At 43.1% G+C, this 22484-nt stretch overlaps 2 protein-coding genes across 2 annotated transcripts in view; both read right to left on the minus strand.

The window, feature by feature from the left end:
- The window catches only part of LOC135902046 (atrial natriuretic peptide receptor 1-like), a 505847-nt gene that overhangs the window by 443538 nt on the left and 39825 nt on the right, over positions 1-22484 (minus strand). The gene's annotated exons all lie outside the window — the stretch shown is intronic.
- On the minus strand, positions 10643-20086 carry LOC135902043 (haloacid dehalogenase-like hydrolase domain-containing protein 2). Its single transcript, XM_065431926.1, has 6 exons — positions 19844-20086; positions 19551-19759; positions 13404-13488; positions 13084-13300; positions 10920-10983; positions 10643-10841 (listed from the first exon to the last, which is right to left on the minus strand). Exons 1-6 carry the CDS (start codon positions 20005-20007, stop codon positions 10738-10740), a joined length of 843 nt encoding a protein of 280 aa, XP_065287998.1. The 5' UTR covers positions 20008-20086; the 3' UTR covers positions 10643-10737.

Genomic DNA, 22484 nt, shown 5'->3' on the forward strand with positions numbered 1-22484 from the left:
AAAATAACGTACAGGAACGCTAAAAGCTGGGGGAATCGGGAAAAGAAAGGACGTCATCGACGTCAGCAGATCAAGGGGGCTGGTGGAAGAGTACCGAAAAACTCAAAAAGATGGAATGAATATATTGCAGAACAGCTCGGCGAGGAGGATAAACAAAGGCACCACGAAAATAGAACCCGCTTAATGCATTATTTATACAGGGTTTTTCTGAGGGTAAAATTTCTCGTAAAACAGAGGATGCCAAATAATAAGCGCACATGAACCAGAAAACATTCCAGCTGAAGCTCGGAATGCGATGGGAGAAGGGATCTGGACATTGAATTTTTGTTCATTTTCACTTCATTGTATTACCTCAAATACTCCCTAAAAAAGCGGGACATTAAGAGAAGAGCTTCCACATAACAGCATGGGAATACGTAACTGCTCCAGCCTACACGGGCCACAAGGGTTTCAAGAACTAGAAATGGGTAATTAGGCTTATGTCATACGCCGTGAAGGTACGCGAAGAGTTTCCGAATAGAGAAAGAATGGCAGAAGAGATATACAGCCACGGCAGCCCGTGTTAATGAAGGAGAACTGTTGCAGATCCAAATTTCGATATGAAAATATAAACATGACTCATAGGTGTAGAGTGGTCGCTGTGGATTTTTCTTTATCGGTGGTATATGGGAGCATGCAGCTGACAAATGTGGCAAGCCTGCAAGAGCTTTAGAGGGCAAGAAATCAGTCAAGAGAGTCATGTCCGAAAGCTTGGGGAAGAAGTCAGGATGGGAAGCTCCCTCGACGAAAAGGAAAACATCGAAGTGCCTGCGGAGTTTCACTTGGGGTTCCGCCCTTGGGCCTAGCCTGTTTAACAGGATGATGGATGTTCTGCGCTGTGCAGAAAAGGCAACGTGGAGCATCATCCACTTGCGAAGCACGTTCCGTTCCGTGATGCAGTGCACTAAGGCTACGCGCAAAGCGACCGGAGAAAAGTGAATGAAAAGAAGATTTGCGGACCTAAACTGCGCAAGAAAAACGCAGAGTATCGTGAGTTTCTTCCGTGCGGGTTTTTCTTATCTTTTCTTTCTTTTTTACAGTTTTCGTCTCTCAGTGGAGCTCACGGCGTTTAGTAAGTCGCTAACGTGACATACGGTGTTGTAGGCACACACTGAGTCTCCTAACTGAACGGTATACGAGCATACACTTTCAATCTAGCATTCACGTTCTGGAATTTTACGCCTTCTGTCTTAAAGTAATTCATTATGTTGTGAATTCTCAATTGAGCGAACGATAGGTTTCTTCGCTTAACATTAAATGGTGCAGTTAGCGTGAAGTTAGCGGGAATCATTACTCCCTATACACGGTATCTTTACTTCAACAATGTGCTGCGTACGAGCACATCCTGTGGGTAGGTGGGGAGGGAGGGGCTTCCAGCGCTCTGGAAATGACGTCTGGAGCGCGGCGACCGCTCCCGGGTGTCCGGTTGAGGTTGGCATAGGCCCAGAAAATTCAAGGTCCCCAATAACGCACGATTTATTTTTTATTTTATTTCTGGGTGCGTGGGGGAAGGGGGGGAGGCACTATTTAGAACCTGAGCACATTCGCTTACACGATCATTTCCCGTGTTAAGTTACAAATATTAAAACGAAGACAAACAGTGAATCGCAAATGAGCAATTTGACTGACTCGGTGGGAGCAGTGGTATCGGTTTACAATAATCAGTCAATCCGTCAGTCAATCATGTTTATTTAACGTGCCCACGAACAATCCTAAGGTCTGAGTGCTGGCGCACGCATACATTAAAATCCAAAACCAAAAAAACACTGCTAGGGAATATAACGAAAAAGAACCAATGAATAAAAAAGAACAAGAACGAATAGAACAAAGAATAATAATAGTAATAATAATAATTTTATTTCTGCCGCAAGAAATACAGACAGGGGAGCTGTAGAAAAAGCTGTCATAAACAGCCTGACTGAGCCGCAGCCTCTAATACAAAGCAGCAGTGACAGGCAATCCAAAGCAATTCGCCGCACACATGACGGCGTCATGTTAGATTAGATGAAATGCAAAGATGAAATTAGATGAAATGCAAAGAGTGTACTTTACGTAACTGCTACACAATAAGGGACCTGAAACTCTATTTAACATAAGCTCAATTACGGGAAGAAATCGGGAAAATCAGTTATGGGAAGAAGTCGATAAGTAAGGGGTGTGCAAGTGATTCCCGTATCTAAAGCGCTGCAGCCTTCATGCAGTCTTTAGAGATTATTATTTTTTTTTTAGAGCGCAGCTCTCAATGGCCCGTCCCTGCGGCCAGCATCGGCGTCGGCGGCGTAACAGAGCGAACGAGCACAACGACGAAAGACGAACGAGCGAACGCGGAGCGGCAGATGAACGACGCGAGCTGCGAACGGCGGACACCTTCGGTTACGCGCTCGACTCGTATCTGGTCTCAGCCGGACCGCTAGTTTCGTACTATCGTCTGCTCGCGTGGCCTCTCACAGCCACAGTCACTTCTTCACAGTCACGGGCACAGGCGAAGTCCGCACGGGCAGAACGGAAGCACCGATTCAGAGCTCTCGTCGCGTACACCTCTAGGAGGAGGCTGCAAACAGGAACACACCCAAATCTAAACACACTAAGCAAGATGTTTCCCACCCAGTATAGAGACATTTGCCCCTGGTGCGGCGCCAAGCCCAGCCTTATATCACATTACATGGGGCTGCGTTCACAATCAACAATTCCTCCAAATAAAAGACCCGAGTGCGGAGCAGTGGGAGAGGGTGCTAGCAGCGACCCGAAAGTCCAGCATGGACTAGTAAGGCTCGCTCACCGAGAAGCCGACCTCAGTGGTGCCCTGGAATAGGGGCGTCGACCCTGCGCAGATGGGGAAGAAGACCGTGAAGACGGCCGACCACATCTGTCACCGCTAATTTCTAACCAGTTAGAGCAAATAAATTTTTTCCTCCTCCTCCTCATCGCTTTAGCGCCACCAATTAAAAAATAATATACGAAGCCAAGCCAAATCATTATTTAGCGTCTATTTGGGTGAACCTAACGCTTTCGGGCCCTAAGCACTAGAACGACCAGGGCAAAATAAAGCTCAGCCCCCTTTCCACTCCGTCGACCGGGTCGCAGCAACGCCGGCCCATCTCTCACTTGCGCTGGTTTGGCTTGCTTGGTTTGGTCTCGTTGGCGTCTGCTTCTATTTTCATGGTTTGCGATTTCTGTATTCTGATTGTTTGCGCGACGCGAATTGTTTAGTACTTTCTGGAAGCCACGTGGGCACCAGCGATTACACTGGAACCTTGGATGAGTCACGTATAAAAGCCGACGGGCTTGACCCACAGATCAGATTTTCGACGATTGCCGAATCTGCTACATGTCTCTCTCAAATGATTTGCCTCAACATATCGCGAAATGAAAACACGTATAGAGCTGCGCGAGCTGCGCTCAAATTTCGAATTAGGGAGTATCGTAATCGTCGGTGAATTTTTTATGCTTAAAATATATGCATTAAACAAGTAAGCTTTTTCTTCAAAAGCAAACGGACAGCCCGAGTATAACCAACACCTCATAAAAATTGTACAGCCCAAGGACCAAGATTCTGAGAAAAATAAAATTGTATATAAAGTCAGATGCCCGACCTAAATCAACATTGACATTATTTACCATTTGCAATCAAGATGTCTGGTTATATATATTCTTTTCTTGCATAACAAAGCAAGCTCATTTGAATCTGTTTTCCGGGAAGTCATGACAAGATTTTGTAACGATGTCTGCTTAAGCGCAGAAACAGGAATGATCTCCTTTCTTTCTTTTCGGAAATGAAAATGTCACTCTAATTACTTCTTTTTGTGTGTGTGTGTGTGTGTAGCGGGACTGTTCTTACGTACAAACCACTTACCGGGCGGAAATACAGAGGTTGAAATGAAAAAAACAAAAAAGGTCTTTTAATGTGGGCTATAGGAGCGGTACAACTATATCAATGACGTATTCCACCGGCTTAATAACTATCTCGTCGGCATCACAACTGCATGCATTTTACTTTTTTCAGATTCGTGAATGTGAGAACATCTTATTTGCAATCGTAAAGTCAAAAAGTTACGTGCCAGTAATTCCCGTAGCTAAGGCCTCCATACGTTGTCAATTGACTTATTGTGCTAAATGTATGCACTAAAATCATTTGCCCGTGCCCATCGAGTCAGCAAATCTATTTACATTATCTGAGCATCTCTTTATCCGCTACATCCTTTCATCCAGCATTTATCGAAGAAATTACATGACTCCACAAAATAGCTGGTCGGCTAGAGTTATTAAAAAAAAAGAAATACGAAGTGCCTCTCTTGCAAGTTAAAACATCCTAAAGAGAACGTTACGAAATTTACGAAATCGACTTAAGAGTGCGCATAGATTTTATTGAAGCAGGGTCTTGCTTTCTTCGTCCTTTACAGAAGAGTGCACGTGACCGTCGGATTTCTAAACACCTAGCTCGTTTCTAAACTGCGTTTGTAAGGTATGCCTTATGTAAATTGAGCGCGCACCCAAATACGATCTGTGGATCTATATATGACTCACACCATAGCACCCTGCAAGGACTTCGATCCCTGAACATAACCATACACCGTGTTTCTGTTTTTTCTTAACGTTAACAGAACTTTTAAAGTCACGTGTCACTTATGTAGGCTGTTTTTTTTTTAGCTGCATAAAATGTTTAGAAATTACGCGATGAGGGGGTCATTTCTTTTACGAGAAATAAAATTACTTAATGATATAATCAACATAATTAGGCTAATTAACGTTTAATTAATTTACGGCGTATGTTTCAATCTACGAATTGTTGCTAGTGAGTACACAAGGCATACCGACTAGAAATTCTCAGGACTACGCCTGTTTCGAGATAAACGGACGGTGAGAACGAGCGCGCAACATCGACAGAGTTGATTGGAGCGTTCTTTGTACTTTCGTATATTTCACGGTTTCACGCACTCCGGGATTTTTTAATGTTTACTTGTGAGAACTTCTAAAACTTCTTTGAGCATAAAAAAATATACATATTTCTTGTCCAAGGCAGACTGCATCTTTGCATAAACTTTTTTGACAGATGCTACCGCAGTCATGTGACGTCTCTTTAACTGTCCGCAAGGACTCTTTGTAAAGCGATTTTTTATATCGCTGACTTTATTATTCGTAGTGCGTGTGTGTGTTTCTTTTTCTTACCGCACGCTGCAGCAGGGAAGTATGACTAGACAGACAACACTATTTAGGCTGCAGTCGGCAGCTCCCCTTTGTCTCTCATATTCCGCCTGCAGTGTAACATGGAGTTGCGGGCTCACTGCCGAAGAAGCAGACTTTTGGTGCTCTTTTTTTTATCTTGCAATGATAACCAGTGTCAGGTAGATTATGAGAGGCCCTCAAGAGCTCATACCAACGTTGTCTGCGCAAGTGATTATTTGCTAGGTCACAATGCCAGGTGCGTTCCCATTAGCAGCACAGTTTGTTAATGCTGCCAGGTCTTGAGCAAAGAAGTGAGCCAATGAGCTTTCGAAGTAAGCCGCACTTTGGCTCAAAAGGCGAACTACTGGTAGCGATAGCAAAGTATTAGGCAACTACACGAGGTAAGGATCGCAGTTTTGATAGTCCGTACAATTTGCAGTAAACATTCGCTTACTAATTAACAAGCACGGTGTCGCGCGCGCGCACAGGCAAACATAACAGATCTTACTTGACGACCACGAACACTCGCTGTCACGGCGCTGGCGCTGTGAAGAGCGACGGCAGCGGCAAGCGAGTTCCCCTTCGTGCTGCCTCTCATTTCAACAAGCACTAGGCGCGCGAGAACGCAGTGCACACAAAGCCACCAGCCATCTCGGCTCGCCTAAACTTTGCACCCACCGCAGATTGCCTCCAAGACAGGGTGCGCGTGGCCGCGCTCATCCGCAGCCGCGGACGGGCTAGATGAGCAGGCGCGCACTCACCTGCGCCCTCCCCTATTGCGCGCTATAGAGCGCGGCGCGCAAGCCACCACCTTTCTCAGCGCCCTCTCGCACGCTTTTTCTCGCACCTACAGCATACGGCGCGCGGAGGCGATCTTATCGCATTTGGAATTTATACGAAACCTCACGGCGACGGCAGAAAATGGCCTGGAGTGGCCACATAATTGCTATCACAATGAAAAAGCACCACAACAAAGCATTTAAGAGCTAAAAGCAAAAAAAAATCGGCATATATGGGCACTAAAGAGAGAAACATATCATAAGCCAACAAACACTGGCACTAATGACAACATGGGGGAAATTACTCGTGTTTCATAAACGAAATAAAGAAACGATAAGTTAATGGAAATGAAAGTGGATGAAAAAAACTACTTGCCGCAGGTGGGGAACGATACCACAACCTTCGCATTTCGCGTGTGATGCTCTACCAATTCCAATCGTTCCCTACCTGCGGCAAGTTGGATTTCATCGACCTTCCTCTCCATTAACTTATCGTTTCTCTATTTCGTTCATTAAACACAATTTCCCCTATGTTATCCTTGGTATCAATGTTAGTTGGCTTTTTATGATATGACTAATGTAAATCGGGCCCCTCGGTTACCACCCCCCTTTTTTTTCTCGTTTAAAGAGAGAAACAGGCATTTATAGGCACTACAGCTATGCAATCCTCCGGTGTTCGGCACAGCTGCTGCTAGGTCGGTATATTTGCACGAGTATACTTTTGCATTTACGGAGGCTATGTGTACGCCCAATGCAAGAACCAGCAAACTGGCCAATATAATCTCCATATACTATCAACAGACATGCACATAAGCATGTCTAAAGCGCACCGGCCCCTTAATGGAATAAAGCATTGCATTCAACGGATTCTTTGATTTAGCCATTTGATATAGGCCACTGAGTGTGTGCCCATTCTTCGCCAATCTTCCAGAATGGGAATGTGCCACTGTGACAAAAGAGATACAGAATCCTTATATGTAGCTAGATATATGTAGTACTTTTCTGTTTACACGACCGTCATCAATATTCCTCCTTCCTTCACTCAACAAGCGTCATACATCACCTTTGTCCTCGGGGCATCGCTGCGCAGACATCTCACACTGTACATCTGCCTGATTTAGTTGTTTACATTTTGACATAACTTCTGAGAGGTGTAGTGCACAAACATAAAAATGGTATGCTACTGAAGTTGTGATCTTTGCGGTTGATTAACATAAACAATATAGTACAGTGTAGTGCAGGCCTTGACTAGTAGTGCAGTAAAAAAAGAAGTGCAGTAAAAAGTGGAAACGTAGTGCAGGCTTTGAAGTCCACTTGTGGAAACATTGGCTCCCGCTTTCACCTTGTTCTCGCTTTGCTCATAGTGCATGAAATTGCATGCTGCACAGGATAAAAGTAAACACAAGCCACATTGCCATTGGTTACATAGTATTTCTTAGACACCACTTGAATGAAACTTCACTTTACATAGATTGTAAAATGTGCATTGTATCTGCACAATTTCTTTTCCTTGTTGTGCTTCTTCCCCCCATCAAATTTTTGAAACATCCTTCATTAAATGCTTAAAGCTGCTCCTCATCATCATCAACGAAATAATTTGTGCTTGCAGGTAGCCGTTTTGCAAGTTTTCTGCCACATATTGCAGGGAAAATGTGCATGAATGACCTGACAACATGCTAGCTGTATGCCGCTTCCATTATAGTACACCAGAAAGCCATTTTCTTGAGCTGACAATAAAGTGGAGGTTGACAGCTACAAAAGCGATAGCGCTGATTTATCACATATCCTGGCACAATGAACGCATTGGACAGATATCTGCGCTCAACTGATCGACCTATTGAATAATGCATGAATGAATGAAGGAAACTGAAGTTTCTTTCAACAGGAAGCTAGAGCTCAGGGGTTTCAATCTAAATAGATGAGGACAAAGAAATAATTTTTTCTCGGCAACTACGGACCGAAACTGATGAGGTTTTGTTGCCATTAGAAGAAGTAGTTAAGATCTAGCGACTGTATCAAGCAACTTTTTAGACTGTCAATTACTTAACAAAAATTCCTTAATATTTGCTAAATTGCAAAAAGCTCGTATATCAAATTTAGTAACTGTATCATATCCTGTAAAGTGCCCCTAATAATCCATATAAAGAAGACAAAATTGATGTTTTATATACAGCTCTGAAATGTACTACCCATTTGTGAGTAGCATTTTCGGAAAACTTAGCAAAGATTGCAGCAATCTGACATAGGCTCTAAATTCAAATATCAAGTTTGTATACTTTAGATGCTGCAACGAGTACAGCTTACAGAACGGCGACATCTATTTAGTGCAGAGTTGCAGCTTTGAAAAATTTGTTTCAATTTTTCTAACCAGTTTTACAAATATTTGTAAAAAATTATATGCCCTAAACTGAAAGTCTGCTTCGTAATCACAGAATTTACCTCTCCCTCTTATGTGCAATAAATTTCTGTCTAATCAGTATAGCACTCGTCCCATAAAAGCCTTTCTCGGTTTTGCATGTATTTAAATAGGGAACTTCGAGTTGGCCCCAAGCAGGGTGTCTACCAAGTTGACATTTACGAATTCCCTGAGTTTTCGAGGTTTTTCCTGAGTGCCTTTGCAAAATTCTCTGAATGACGCAGAACTACGTTTTATGTCATGACGTGCTGAAACCATATCGCCTGGTGCTGTCACTTTCTAGTAGGCATGTCAAAAAAATTCAGAAAACGACTTAATCCAGTGTGAATACTAAGGAGTAGTGTTTGTGTTATTCAATATGAGAATAGAAGGGAGGGATTAGTAAAATGCACAACAAATGTCTTCGAAAAAAATTGCAAATCGAGTCGGACATTCTCAAATATGAATAAAAAGGAGATGCATACAGAAACAAATATTTTCGAACATGAGCTATTTCTATCCACTTATAGTAAGCTCAGTGATATGAGGCCCGAACTTTGTCACAGTTGAGATTTTCTCTCAACAGCTCGTGTCGACCTCAACTGTCCTGACATACTCTTAGCGGCACACGAAGCCCAAGTGGTGTGCTTAACTGCTTTAGAGTTTATTTTGGTTTGGATGAGGGACACATGCATCTCGGCATCAGCCAACAGTTAGTGTTTTGAGCTCAAGCTCCTTCAAAACGGCAGCAGTATGCTGCCTTTCCTGTTCATTCCTCAATGCGTAGGTCCCGTTCTGTTCTTGTCCTCCTTCCGCCACTTAATCGCCCCATGGACCATTTGAAGCATCTTCTTGGTCAGTTGCACAGTCCACGTCCGATTTTTCTAACTCCCTAGGGGCCGCGGAAACACCCGAAAAATTGGCCAGCTGGAAAAAAATGAATGCATGTCTTCTACTGACCTTAAGGGCTCAAACCACCACAGGCACATTCGAAACGCTCTGAAGGCCTGTCGGTACACGTATTAGGTATATTGGTGCTCGTACTGTGACAGGAGATACCGGGTGCACGCGTATATAATTAAGGAATACATACTATGTCCCGTAGCAATAGCCCCTTCACACGCTTATGCTTTACCGCAATACTTTTGCATGTTTCACCAAGTAACATTTCTGTACAGAGGCGAAGCTGACTTTCGGGAACCGGCATTATGCAACGCACCGTGCTTTCCGAGCTTCTAAGCCAATCACGAGGACCACAAAGACGGAGTCGGTGCCATCGCTGTCAGCGGTGAATTCTTTCAATGAAAAACATGGCACTCAAACAGACAGACAGACAGACAGACAGACAGACAGACAGACAGACAAGAAACTTCAATTGGTCCTAAGGGACTACGTTGTCGTAGTCGCGGGCCGCACCTGCGCCGGGGGCGGAAGACCGTGATCTTCAGCCCTATCGCAGGCCCTTTGGACAGCCCGCAAACGCAAGAAGTTTAATAGCGAACGTCGAAGCGGCTAGGCCTAACGTTGCCGCAGTGGTGGCTACGGCTGCCAGCAAATCTGCGTGCGAGAGCGCCGGTTCGAGGGGGCGAGATAATCAAAACGGCAGTGGCGGTGGCTTTGATTAATGCCGTTTCGCATCTACTGTCACGGTAAAAAGTCCGGACGGAAAGCGTCAAAGACGATTCGTTACAATTCCTGTCTGTTACTCGAACCAGCATTACCGCGACTTTCTCCTCTTTCAATAAAATTGCTGCTAATTTTTCCTGAAGAAAGCACTATTTCCCCGAGTTTTTCCAGACTACTCAAAATCCCTGAGAATTCCTGGTTTTCCCGGTTGGGAAACACCTTGCCGAGCTAAAGCAGCTTGTCTTACTTTTCAGGTTCTGATGCAGCATGTGCAAAATTCTTAAAGAACGAATACTTATGTTACTTAAAGACACTACAGTTTGCTTGAGATGTGACAATGCTGTTGTCTAAATGGTGGCCCAAATTGCACCAAACCAAATCATCTCGTGTGAAAATCTGCACTGCTTCTGCAGATTCACGTTAAGCTTCGCCATTTCTCTTTCAGCTTATAACCAACCGAAGAACGAAGGACACAAACATCCAAGTTTCACTCTAGCATTTCCATTGTTCAAGAAAAAGGGCCACAATATATTTGCACCAAACATATTCACAATACTAGAATTTATATATATTTTTATATAATTTATATATGTTTATCTATATGAGGCATTGATGCAAGCAGGAAAAAGACAGTGTTCCCTTTTGCAGATATATAGCAAACTTGAGTAGAAGGACTTTATTACATAATATGTAGCCAGTCTCTCTGGCATACAGGTTGTTATATACAGACCACTCCTAGAACTTTGGGTTTAGTATGATGTCCACGGCATCAACAAATGATGGGACCAAGGCCCAAGGACGGTTTTCTATCTTCAACTCATCACCGAGCATGTATTTCCCTGCAATGTATCAAAATGTTAAGCAAGAAAAAGGCAGCGGAACGGATAGCTACAATGAACTATGAACTCAACAAATACCTGTCTGCACTAGAATTCCTCGGATGCCTACTTGTTGAGCCCCATCAATGTCATCCCGGACATCCTTGAAAGTAAAGAAAAAAGCATGACCGAAAATGCAGCAGACTGACTAAGCAAGTACACAAATAGTTTGTAAAATTTCTTAGGCAGCCAGTAAATATGCTTTTTTTTTTTCATGGCAGCATGCCCTGACTATGTGTACCCGTTGCAACAATACTGCATTATGGCATTGTGCCCGAAATTGTATAAGAAGGCCATACCAAGCAATGACTCATTCCTACATGCCAGTGTTTCAGTAAAATTCAGCCACACACATTTTTCTAGGAAATCATTGTGCACATATTCATTTTGACAAAATACTAGAAAACAATGGAATGCCCTTTGCAGCTTAATAAGCTGTAGAAGTATTTAAAGAATAAACCCAATGCACAAGTGGGCAGGGATATTGCCTAACTTGTGCTGTGAATTTCAGTAGACAAGACATGGGAATATGTCTTGCGTACTGAAATATTAAAGAGCTCTAGTGCACACAGTAAGTTTCCACAAAGCTCAGATAGCTAGCTTTAGCTCAGAATGCCTAGTGCCCACTCACAGTTTAAGTTACATGTGTACAATAATATCCCTCCTCTCAAGTTTACTAAAAGTGTGTTTCAGTGTAACATATTCTCTTTGCATGAATACCATAAACAATACCTTGTTTAACCAAGAACTGCTGCAGAAGTTTATAAAAGCCTTAAGAGAGAGAGAGACAAGTTGTATAGAAAGGCAGGGAGATTAAGCAGGGGTAGTTCCAGTTTGCTACCCTGCACAAGGGGAAGGAGTAGGGAGATGTAAACAGAAAGAGGAAGGATAAGAGAGAGAGGGACAAGCACAAACAAACCACATACACTATAGAGCGGTAGGGGGTGGTGTTCTTAAAGTCTATCACAAGAATTAAGGTTCATAAAAAATGTTTCAAGCATGAATGTTTCACATACTGCTCATGATTTTGAGGCATAATATTGGTGTGTCAGCTGGAATCACGGAGAAAAAAAAGAGAAAACTTGGAATTAAAAATGTTTTCATTATCATGCTCAGACTATGCTCTACTTCAAAAAAGCAACCCATGCAAGATGAGCCAACGAATCATGGAGTGATGTTGCCAAAAAATTAAATGTACTGCTTATCACAGCTTATGTACAGCTTAACACAGCTGCCGTAAACACTTTGATTTCGGCGCGTTGGTTCTATAAGCAAGTGTATTAAACTCTTTTTTGTTTGATTTCTTTGGGGCATGTTTGTATGCAAGAGGGTGACAGCTGCAACATGGGCGTGAGGACAGAAGCCCTCTTCCCCCCCCCCCTCCAAGTTCGTGGTGCTCTACACGTTCCTGTGTGTGTGTATGTATGTACGTGCACGTATAACCAAGAGGGCTTAAGAATGTGCCTTGATTGCAACCAAGTGAGTAGCCAAGAGACCGTGTGACAGCGAGCGAAACGCATGAAAATGTTCCGTGTTTTCTGTTTTTGTACAGAATAAATCAGTTAGTTGCCTAATTAAACGTAATCTGCATTTGCATCACCAGTGAGCAACCATGCATTATTTTGGCCATCTCTATAAGTTCATATTTGGTTAAAATTCACTGTAACTGGGACGAAGACCAGAGATGTAGGAACATACTTGTCCTGTGTTTGACACGAAAAAGTACTGGTTGAAGTGAATCCTACATATTGTTATGTTGTAGCATAGCTAAATGATGTGTTATTTATCCAAGTATTACACATTGTTTTGAGTTACAGTATGCAACGGCACTGCCTCGTAATACCATGTGTCACAGTGAAGGTTACTTTGTAATATCACTAGTCATTACAAAATCATGTCCTTTCTATGCAACATTGTATCTCAAGCTTATCGGAACTAATGGCACAATTTTTTTAAATGTCCTGGTACTCAAACATATTTGTTTTTTCTTTTTTTTTTTGCAAAGGGTCATTAACTATGGCGGCGTGGTCAGCACCAGAGGAAAGTTTTTGCTTCAACTAACAGGAGAGATGAAGGTTAAAGTACTTTCATATCGAATGTCTTTGAGTGTGAAGTTGTCTCAAAGTTCATACCTCCAGCTAATGTGGCTGTCTAATAGAAATCAGCATAACTTATAGAAACAGATCATAGAAACCAAACATACATCACCAATCATAACAGTGTCTTCCGGTCGGGCCTGAAGTTGTCTGAGAGCAGTCAGGAAGAAAGTCTTCTCAGGTTTTCCCACAATGTGGGCTGTTTTGTCGGTGGCAAACTCTAGCGCCCTCACAAATGGCCCTGGTCCCAAGGCCAGATATTCGTTTGTGCGGTAGTAGCGTGCTTTATGGATTGCAATAAGCAGTGCTCCACTTAGTATTAACCTGAAAACAATAATCACAAATTTCAAAAGTTTAGACTTTCTCTTATATATTTCTTATGCTGCCACCGATTATAGAATGAACGGCATGAAATGCACATAATTACCTAAATGCTTCATTCAGGGGACCATAGTCGAATTTTTCTGGTGCCAATCCAATAAGTACAGCATTGGGCTCGTTTGTATTCAAACCTAGAAGAAGGAGACCTCTGATTACTTCGTTTCATAACACACAGTGAAAGTACACTCGCAAGCTTTTCAATGTGATTCTGTGAGTAACCGTAAACTTTGTATATAGCAAGCCGCCAAGGTACCATGAGAACAACAATATGCCATTATCTCTCTCTTGCTCTTCCATGACGCCTTCACTTTCAGCACCCCTATTTGTTTCTTTTTCTAGTGTCATCACAGTTTTGCACAGCCCTGAACATGACTGTCAAGCTTAAAGCTAGAAGAAAGAGAAGCAGCCTTCCATGTTTCACTAAACAGGAGTACATCCTAACCCATCAACACATGCACAAAAGCATGTTTCGTTGTCGCCTCTCTTTTTTTCTTTTGCATTTGGCAAGTTGCAGCCTGAATTTGAATGCAAACCTATAACGATAATTCAAGTTGCAAATTAAAAAGTTGGCAGACTCAACCGCAGTTGACGTCTGCATCATAAAAAGCATTGATGATTTGTAGAGAACAGTTGTGTAAATAATGCACCTATTGCATACCAAACAGTTATGTAGAGATTATATGCTGTAGCGTATATATTTATAGTAAGACAGAAAAAAACCAAGTGGCCCCAGCACACATTACCCAGTGGCACATAATTTTAGACTGCACTATCAACATGATCAGCCCCAAAAAATGATGAGGTACCCCACCCTGGCTGGTAGGTTATCACGTTGCCCGCAAGTGGTAGCTGCAGTCAGAGAAGAATGCTCCACATTAAAAAAACATGCAGCATAGCAGCTCACATATCAATAAACAGCTGTGTAGTCTAAAGGCGTAACCTGGTCATCTACCTGGTCGTCTACTTCTCTCGACATGTTCACTTGTTGAGTGTGCTTCAGCTTGCTGTGCAGCCATCATATGCTTTGCCTCAGCCTGCATTCACAATCACCTGGACCCGACATCTGTGCTTGCTTCCAGCTTCCTTGTCTTCCTTGCCTATTTCGCACTCGCAACCTCCATCAGCTAGCTGTGCACCATGCTCACAATACTTTTGTGCAGAGTGCAACCTCATTAATTCTTCATAGTCTGCATGACGTCCCCTCGCAAGACTGCTTACCAACAATGGCTTCTTCACTAGACATTTAATATAGCAATATGAACATGCATGTGTCACGATGATGTTTCCTTGCTGAACTCCTGCAACATGTGGAATGTCGAAGAAAGACCAAGACATTTTAGTATGTAACTGCAGCATTATATAACCTTCAGTCACCTGACACTTTCAAATATAGCGTCATTCCTTTGCGCTTCCCTAGCATTTATCAGTCACATCGATCTCCTAAGCTGAATAAATACTATTTGTACGAGTGGACAACATTTCTCGGCAATGAAGCGAAGACTACAGAGCCAAATTATGTGAGTGCTACTGCTAAAGAATGTATTTGCACAATTGCATCCGTGTTTTCTGCAAGAGAAATAAAAAAAGCAACACTGCTTCATTTTCTACAGGAAGCCATTTGAAAGAGGATGCAGCACACACCAGCTTTATGTAGATATTGTTTTTACTTTACATTTTGTCATTTCACATTTTTGCATGTGTGAGAACAACCTACCTTTTACGCGCTCCTCAAAGGCAAAATGGCATCTCCCTCTTCAGGTGAGCGTTAGTCACCTTAAGGCTTTTCTGTCGACTCGCTACTGAAGCAGCAAGCTTCACCAACAAATGGCTGTCTAAGCAGATGAATCAAATGGTATGCAACATTTATGTTGCAATCACGCGTGCCTATCTGGAGCTCACCACCATCACCATGCATAAAAGAGTGAGCCAGCTGACCGGTGTAAATGTGCATTCCATGAGTAGGATAAAAGCAGAGCTCCTTTGAGGTCCACCGTTATCTCCAAGACGTACGAGACCTGACTTCAACCGGGGAAGAAGCACTGAGAAAACTGCAAGGACAAGAATGCAGCTGTACGACAGCTTCATGCTTAGTGTCTTAAGATGCAAGGTGCATCAATATTTCATGTGTCGCAAGCTGCCTACATCGACAAAAACTGCAAAGAATGCGTCGACTGACCCTGACATGTGGATGCCTGGTGTGAGAGAAAGTACTGTGCACAGACTATTGAACTACAAGGATCGTTCAACTCAATCCGGGACTTTCTTTTCTTTCCAGGTTTAAATGGATGCTTAGGCAGGAGGTTTTGTATCCAGTAGAAACTTGCAACTGTGTCCTGTTACTGGTAGACGGCGCTCATTTCCCGCGCTTCTGAATAGACTGTTATTCAAGATGGCGGACAACAGTGTGAACGTCTATGTGAAACAGCATGTTGTGATGAAGTTTTTAGTTAAGGAGGGCATAAAACCTGATGAAATTTACAGAAGACTTCACGCTCAGTACGGTGATGAGACACTCAGTCGTGGTAAGACATTTGAATGATGTAAGCACTTCAAAGATGGCCGTATCTCTATTACTGACGGTCCCGGTCGTGGTGGATCACAGCCCACGGTAGTCATTCCTGAGAACATTCAGTGCGTGGAGCAGCTGATCGTGGACAATCGTCGCATAACCTGTCATGAAATTGCAAGGGTCTGTAATCAGTTGTTAGGAACAATAAACACAATAATTCATGATCATTTGTTGTTCCAAAAAGTGAGTGCACGTCGGGTCCCAAAGCAGCTGTCTGCTTTTGACAGACACAGAAGAGTTGAAATTTGTAGAGAACCGAAGTAACGCTATGGAAGGGAAGGCCAGGATTTTCTGAATCGTATCATGACATGTGACAAAACATGGGTTCACCATTTCACCCCAGAATACAAAAAAGCATTGATGCAGTGGAAGCATATGGAATCACCATGTCCCAAGAAATTTCAAACAGTTGCGTCTGCTGGCAAAGTGATGGCAAGTGTATTCTGGGATAAACAGGGAATTTATTCAAGTTGATTTTTTACCCCATGGTGTCACTATCAACAATGAGTATTACTGCCGTGTTCTGCGTGATGTGCGCAAGAGTTTAGGGAAGAAACGGCCAAGTTTGATCACAAAGGGTGAGGTCCTTTTCCAAGACAATGCACGACCGCATACCGCTCAACGCACATTCCAAACAATTCAGGAACTTGGCTGGGAGATATTACCACACCCCCCTATAGTGCTGACTTAGCGCCAAGTGATTTCCACCTGTTTGGGCCCCTGTACGAATCCCGGAGGAAAACATTTCAACACTGATGATGAAGTGATGAATGGCGTCCTACAATGGTTCCATGGTAATAAGAAACCTTTCTATGCCGAAGCATTCCAGGCGTTAGTTAAAGGCTGGGATAAGCGTATAAGTGTAGCTGGAGGTTATGTAGAAAAATAAATCCCTTTTCCACGCTTTGAAATTTGTTCTTCTATTTGTTTTTAAAAAAAGTCCCGGACTGATACGAACGACCCTCGTACATTGGCTTCGCTTTCTGGAAGTGGAAATGGAACTCTGAGCTCTTGGGAAGGCAGGACATTGTCATGTGGTGGTGCAGAGAGTACCTGCGGACCATGCAGAAGATGCGGACTCTGTGCAGATGCATTACTCTGTGGAGTATGGCGAGGGCGAAGTAGCATCTTAGAACGACCGTATACAGCCCTCCGAGGTACCTTCAACGCAGCGCCAGAGAACTTGTTATTGCTTTGAATTGTGTGCTGTTTGTGACTTGTAACACTGCCAATTTTTGTGGATTGGGAACTTTCGCTAACGTGTATGCTATAGAATGAAGAGTACTAATACCAAGTGTGTGTGTACCATTTTCATTGTGGGGCTGTGTACTTATTAGACGGGACCTGCGTAACTGCAAGACACAAAAGAAAAGGTGTGGGAAGACACTCGTGTTGTGACACGGCAAGATGTTTTCTGGCAAGGTACAATGACGGGCCATCGAGCTGCATCTGGCAAGGGCAGTCACATTATTGTGCTCCACGCAAGCAACGACAAGGGCTTCATAGGAGTTCACCTCATCTTTCGTGCAAGGAAGAGTGTAGGTGATAACCGTTCAGAGATGGATGGTCACCATTTTGAGAACTGGTTTATTCAACAATCAGTGCCGAACATCAAACCTGCAAGCGTTACCGTCATGGACAATGCCAGTTACCATAGCGTTCAGCTTGAAAAGGTGCCATCTACATCTACTTGAAAAGGTGATATTCAGTCGTGGTTGAGAAGCAAGAACATTCCATTTTATACTGACCAGCTAAAGGTAGAGCTGCTGGAGCTTATGAACGAGCAGAAGCACAAGTATATTGGGTACAAAATTTACATCCTCGCCAAAGCAGCTGGTCATGATGTTTTGAGGTTGCCACCGCATCACTACAAATTAAATCCAATAGAGCTAGTCTGGAGCCATGTGAAAGGGTACGTGGCCGCAAATTACACAACATAATAATATTTGGGGTTTTACGTGCCAAAACCACTTTCTGATTATGAGGCACGCCGTAGTGGAGGACTCCGGAAATTTTGACCACCTGGGGTTCTTTAACGTGCGCCTAAATCTAAGCACACGGGTGTTTTCGCATTTCGCCCCCATCGAAATGCGGCCGCCGTGGCCGGGATTCGATCCCGCGACCTCGTGCTCAGCAGCCCAACACCATAGCCACTGAGCAACCACGGCGGGTTGCAAATTACACAACACTTAAGCTTAACGATGTAGAAAAGCTTTTGCGTGCAGGAATTGACTTAGTAAGCAATGAAAACTAGAGGTGGAACTATGCTCATGTGGAAACAATCGAAAAGAATCATAGGACAGGGATGGTGAAATTGATGACAATATGCAGAGCCTGATAATTGAGCTTGGCTCAGATTCGAGCACAAGCTCCAAAGCTAGTGGAAGTGAGACAATGCATGGGAAGAAATACCCCGAGTGTCCTGCCTCTCTTTGTGTTCTATTTGGCAAAGAGCACTTACAAACTAAACTTTTTCTGATTTTCATGACAGCTTTCTTCGCGTTCTCACTTTTGTCAGTATTTGTTGTCCAACTTTGTGTTATAGCTCACATTCATGTTCTCATTTGTGTCCCGTAAAATATTGTCTGCTGCTGACTGGAGGCATGAAGGAAAACTCTTAAACGTGCATTGAAGCTGCTGGAACATTACTCCAATGATCCTTTTATCAGCTCATTGTACCTTCAGGCCACTATTTCAAGTAGTGTAACTATATCAGCTGCATCTCTGAGAAAACTGGCACAGCTTTACTGAAACAAAGGGAAATATGAAGCTGTGGCATGCGCCACGTAGTCGTAAAGATCACTTCGATATGACTATTTTTTACGCTGAAATGTTCCTAATATGTTAATTTATTTACCTGAGGCCGAAACAAATGAAAAGTCTAGCATCGTCGATTCGCTATTAGAAATCCTTACTAAATTACCTTTGTGTGCCTTCAAATATGCGCAGGAGCTATGGAAAGTTGACAAATCGAAAGTAAAATCGAAACGCGCGCCAAACCGGACTACTTCGTGTAGTACATGTGCAAAGCTCCCGAAACGTAGCCTTCACATCATTGCCAAGAAAAGCTGTCCGTGGGTATACCAGCACCAGTAGTCTACCTCCCTTCCCGGTGTCCCGTGCACTGCGGGCACGTTAAAGATTCCCTGGAAGCCAAACTTAACCCGAACTTCACCACTATGGCGTGCCTCATAATCAAATCGTGGTTTTGGCACGTAATACCCAAGAATTCATTCATTCATTCTATCTCGATCACTTCTATATAGTAATAACGCTATGTGGTGCCGACGCAGACACGCTATGTACAATGCTCCACTACGAATATACAGTTGTCGCTGTAAAAATTCGAATCGACGAGCAGCAACCGGAGCAACGATACCAGCGCAGCGTGCTGCGAATGATTACCGGGCCGATCAAGTACTTCTGGATTAGCATCAGCTGCTTATGGTTCAGACAACTGGCCCGGTTCGCGCTTTGCGCCCGTGTATCAAGCAATACCGAGCCACCCGCATCCAAATCAGCGATCATATTGCAAAACTGCGCGAGATTGGCCAGAGAACAAACGCTTTACGCATTCTCGATGCACCATCTGAATATATGTGAAATCTGGAACACTCCGCGTACCTTCAAACTCTTCCATGGCAGCCTCGGACACCATGAGGTGAGGTCTCAGGTTTCGGATCTCTACGAAGGCCCTGGCAGCAGTCAAGGACGAGAAAATTTCGTCCAAGGAAATCTTGAAACCTAAGCTAAGCAACCGCTCGTGTAGTAGTCGTCGCGATTCCTTAGTCGTGTTTGTCACAAATTTGACCTTTATTCCGGCAGCACGTAACCTGCGAAAGAAAATGGGAGTGGGCATAAAAGAACTCACTCCAAATAAACTTTACAGCAACTTGTGAAGCCACCGATCGACTCACCTTTCGAGAGCTTCAACAGCCCTTGGAATGATATTGTCATCGACATGTAACGTGCCACTCAAATCAATGAGGGCCGCCTTAACGCGTCTCTCCGAACTCATTACTGAATATAACCGGTGTAGCAACGAGAAACGCGGGCAAACTTTGCTGTAAAATTGTCTCATACGAAAAATCGAATCAAACTATCGAGCAGCGTGGAATGCAGCCATGCGATTGGTTTCACTTTCGTGTCCGCGTGGCGGACTTGAAGTGAACTACCGAATGAAACAAACACTAATGTTTTTTTTTAATGAATCATTCAGCTTTCTTAACCAAATTTTACTTTGTCAAAACTTTATTTTTACCAAGTTACGACCTAATTTTATAATATAAATTTTAAAAAATATTGCGGCGTATGCTTTCGATTTTGCTCTCACCCGTCCTTTGCGCGCGTTGTTTAGACATTTTATTTTCGCGTCATAATTCCGCTCTGGAACTCCTTACTTCAGAGCATCTTCACGGTTTCAGGACAATAATTAATCTGATACCGCTGTGCCGATCATTACTTTATTGAAAATTTTCAGTTAATAAACATTCACAGAGACCGTGTGCAGCTATCGATCAAAATCGCGTTACATTCAGCTCGTCACTGACACATCTCCAGTTGATGACAGCGTCGTACACTGCGGCGAGGGCGACACCGGCAGTACACGCGACCGCGAGTACCTCACAAGGCGAGCGAGTTTCGAGGCGCGGACAGAGAGAGAACCGGGTCGGACATAAGCGCATTGAGGAAATGACAAGCTTTTCTCTCCTCCACGTCTAAATGTGGCAAAGACGGCGGCAGGGCCTGGCCGTCGAGAAAAAAAAAAAATGACGCCAATTCTTTGAACTGGTACCTAGGATGCTTTGTCAATGCTGACCAACCGCAGACAACACAAAACATCTCGTGGACGTCCCAGAAAGATCCAAACGTCCTAGCTTTTTATGGGACGTATTCAGGACGTCCACTGCTAGACATATCGCTAACCTAACTTGACGTATATCTAAGCAACATCCTCAGCATAATATTCTCAGGACGTTGCTTGCAGGTGTGTTTATTGGGGAACTTCATGCTTGCTCGAACGAAACTGAGTATAAACAAAAACGAAATACAAATGGCACACTGCAAAAGAAAGGTGTTCATTTGTAATTATTTTGGTTTGAATATTATTATTATGTTATTACTACTGGTAGTAGTATCAAAAACGAACCTTCCATCAATAGTTCTCTTGACATAGCAAGAGCAGCGCACAGGTGGCACTGCACTTAAGGTAGTTCACTTTATACCGAACTGCTTTTTAATGGTAGCAAGAAACAAAGGCGCAAAATTTCTGAGATTTCAGAGCATATGAAAGTGCACAAATACAAAAACACAGCCCTACAATATGGGTTCTCATATCCAAGCTGCGTCATACATCTGTTAATCCAATTTAAATCAATAATTGCCCTCTAATTACCCTTTAGGATTTGTGCAGGACATCCTTAGAATGTTCAAATGTCCTGATGCCGACATCCCAGAGACTTACTGAGCATGCCTTTGTGTTGTCAGGGTTAATTAAACTGCATTTGTATTCCCAGCACACAACCCCACAGAAATTTCTTACACTCATTTATTGCCAAATAAAAACGAAATATAATAGCTCATGTATGTGTGCACGCTTCTTGAGAATATGCAAGCTCGATAATTGCGCCACCTATGACGTCTCTTGCTACTGATGGTATTTCATGCAGCAAAGGGGAGGTTCGTCTTCTGGCTGGGTTGAACATGGCGTTTTCTTTGTTCAGCCATTTGCCAACAGCAAAAATATTACACATGAAATTCTTGCATCAGATAGCTGTAGATTACATGATTCATATGTATGGCCTTGCCATACTGAAGGTACATCATTGAAAACAATAATCAAAATATGCGGCAATTTTAAAATTGTCACTAACCATTCTTGCACTTTTTTTCCTTAAAAGCAAGCCGAGGTGTGGCATGCATATTGCCCTCAGCACATCTCAACAAAACACTAGATATGAATAGGTGTGGAGGACAGCAAATGGCAGCTGGGATATGCAAACAATACTCGTCAGTAATCCAACCATGAACTCCAATAGGACTGAGCGCTTGGCAAGTTGGTACCAACTCATGAATAAATGTCGGAGCACACAAGGACAACAGACACCGGCATAGTGTATATGTCTTTCCCAACCGCCTATCTCTGTCGTTTCAGTGTGCACTGCAGAATGGCCCTGAATAGTGTAACCATCTATGGTACAGGACAATGTAATCATAGCATAGCTTGTTAAAAGATTGCCCAAAAGATTTAGAATATCTTGACCAAAGGATGCATTAAAAAATCTGTCTCCATTCATTTTCAAAATACGCTTTACAGAATCAATTTTCATACTCTTTACAAGATGGCCGATATTGACTACCACAATGTCAAGTGGCCAAAAGCCAGCCGACAACATTGATTACAATGCCGCATATTGCTAACCAAATGAAGTAATAACCTTTGGGTTGCACCAACAATGCATGGTAACTGGTTCAAATGAGTGCTCCAGTCCAGTTTTCTGAACATGGAATGAAACACGCCACATTTTCGTGGAATAAGAACACAGCTATGCATTATGT

Source organism: Dermacentor albipictus, chromosome 4, assembly GCF_038994185.2.
Source record: "Dermacentor albipictus isolate Rhodes 1998 colony chromosome 4, USDA_Dalb.pri_finalv2, whole genome shotgun sequence".
Classification (NCBI taxonomy): domain Eukaryota; kingdom Metazoa; phylum Arthropoda; class Arachnida; order Ixodida; family Ixodidae; genus Dermacentor; species Dermacentor albipictus.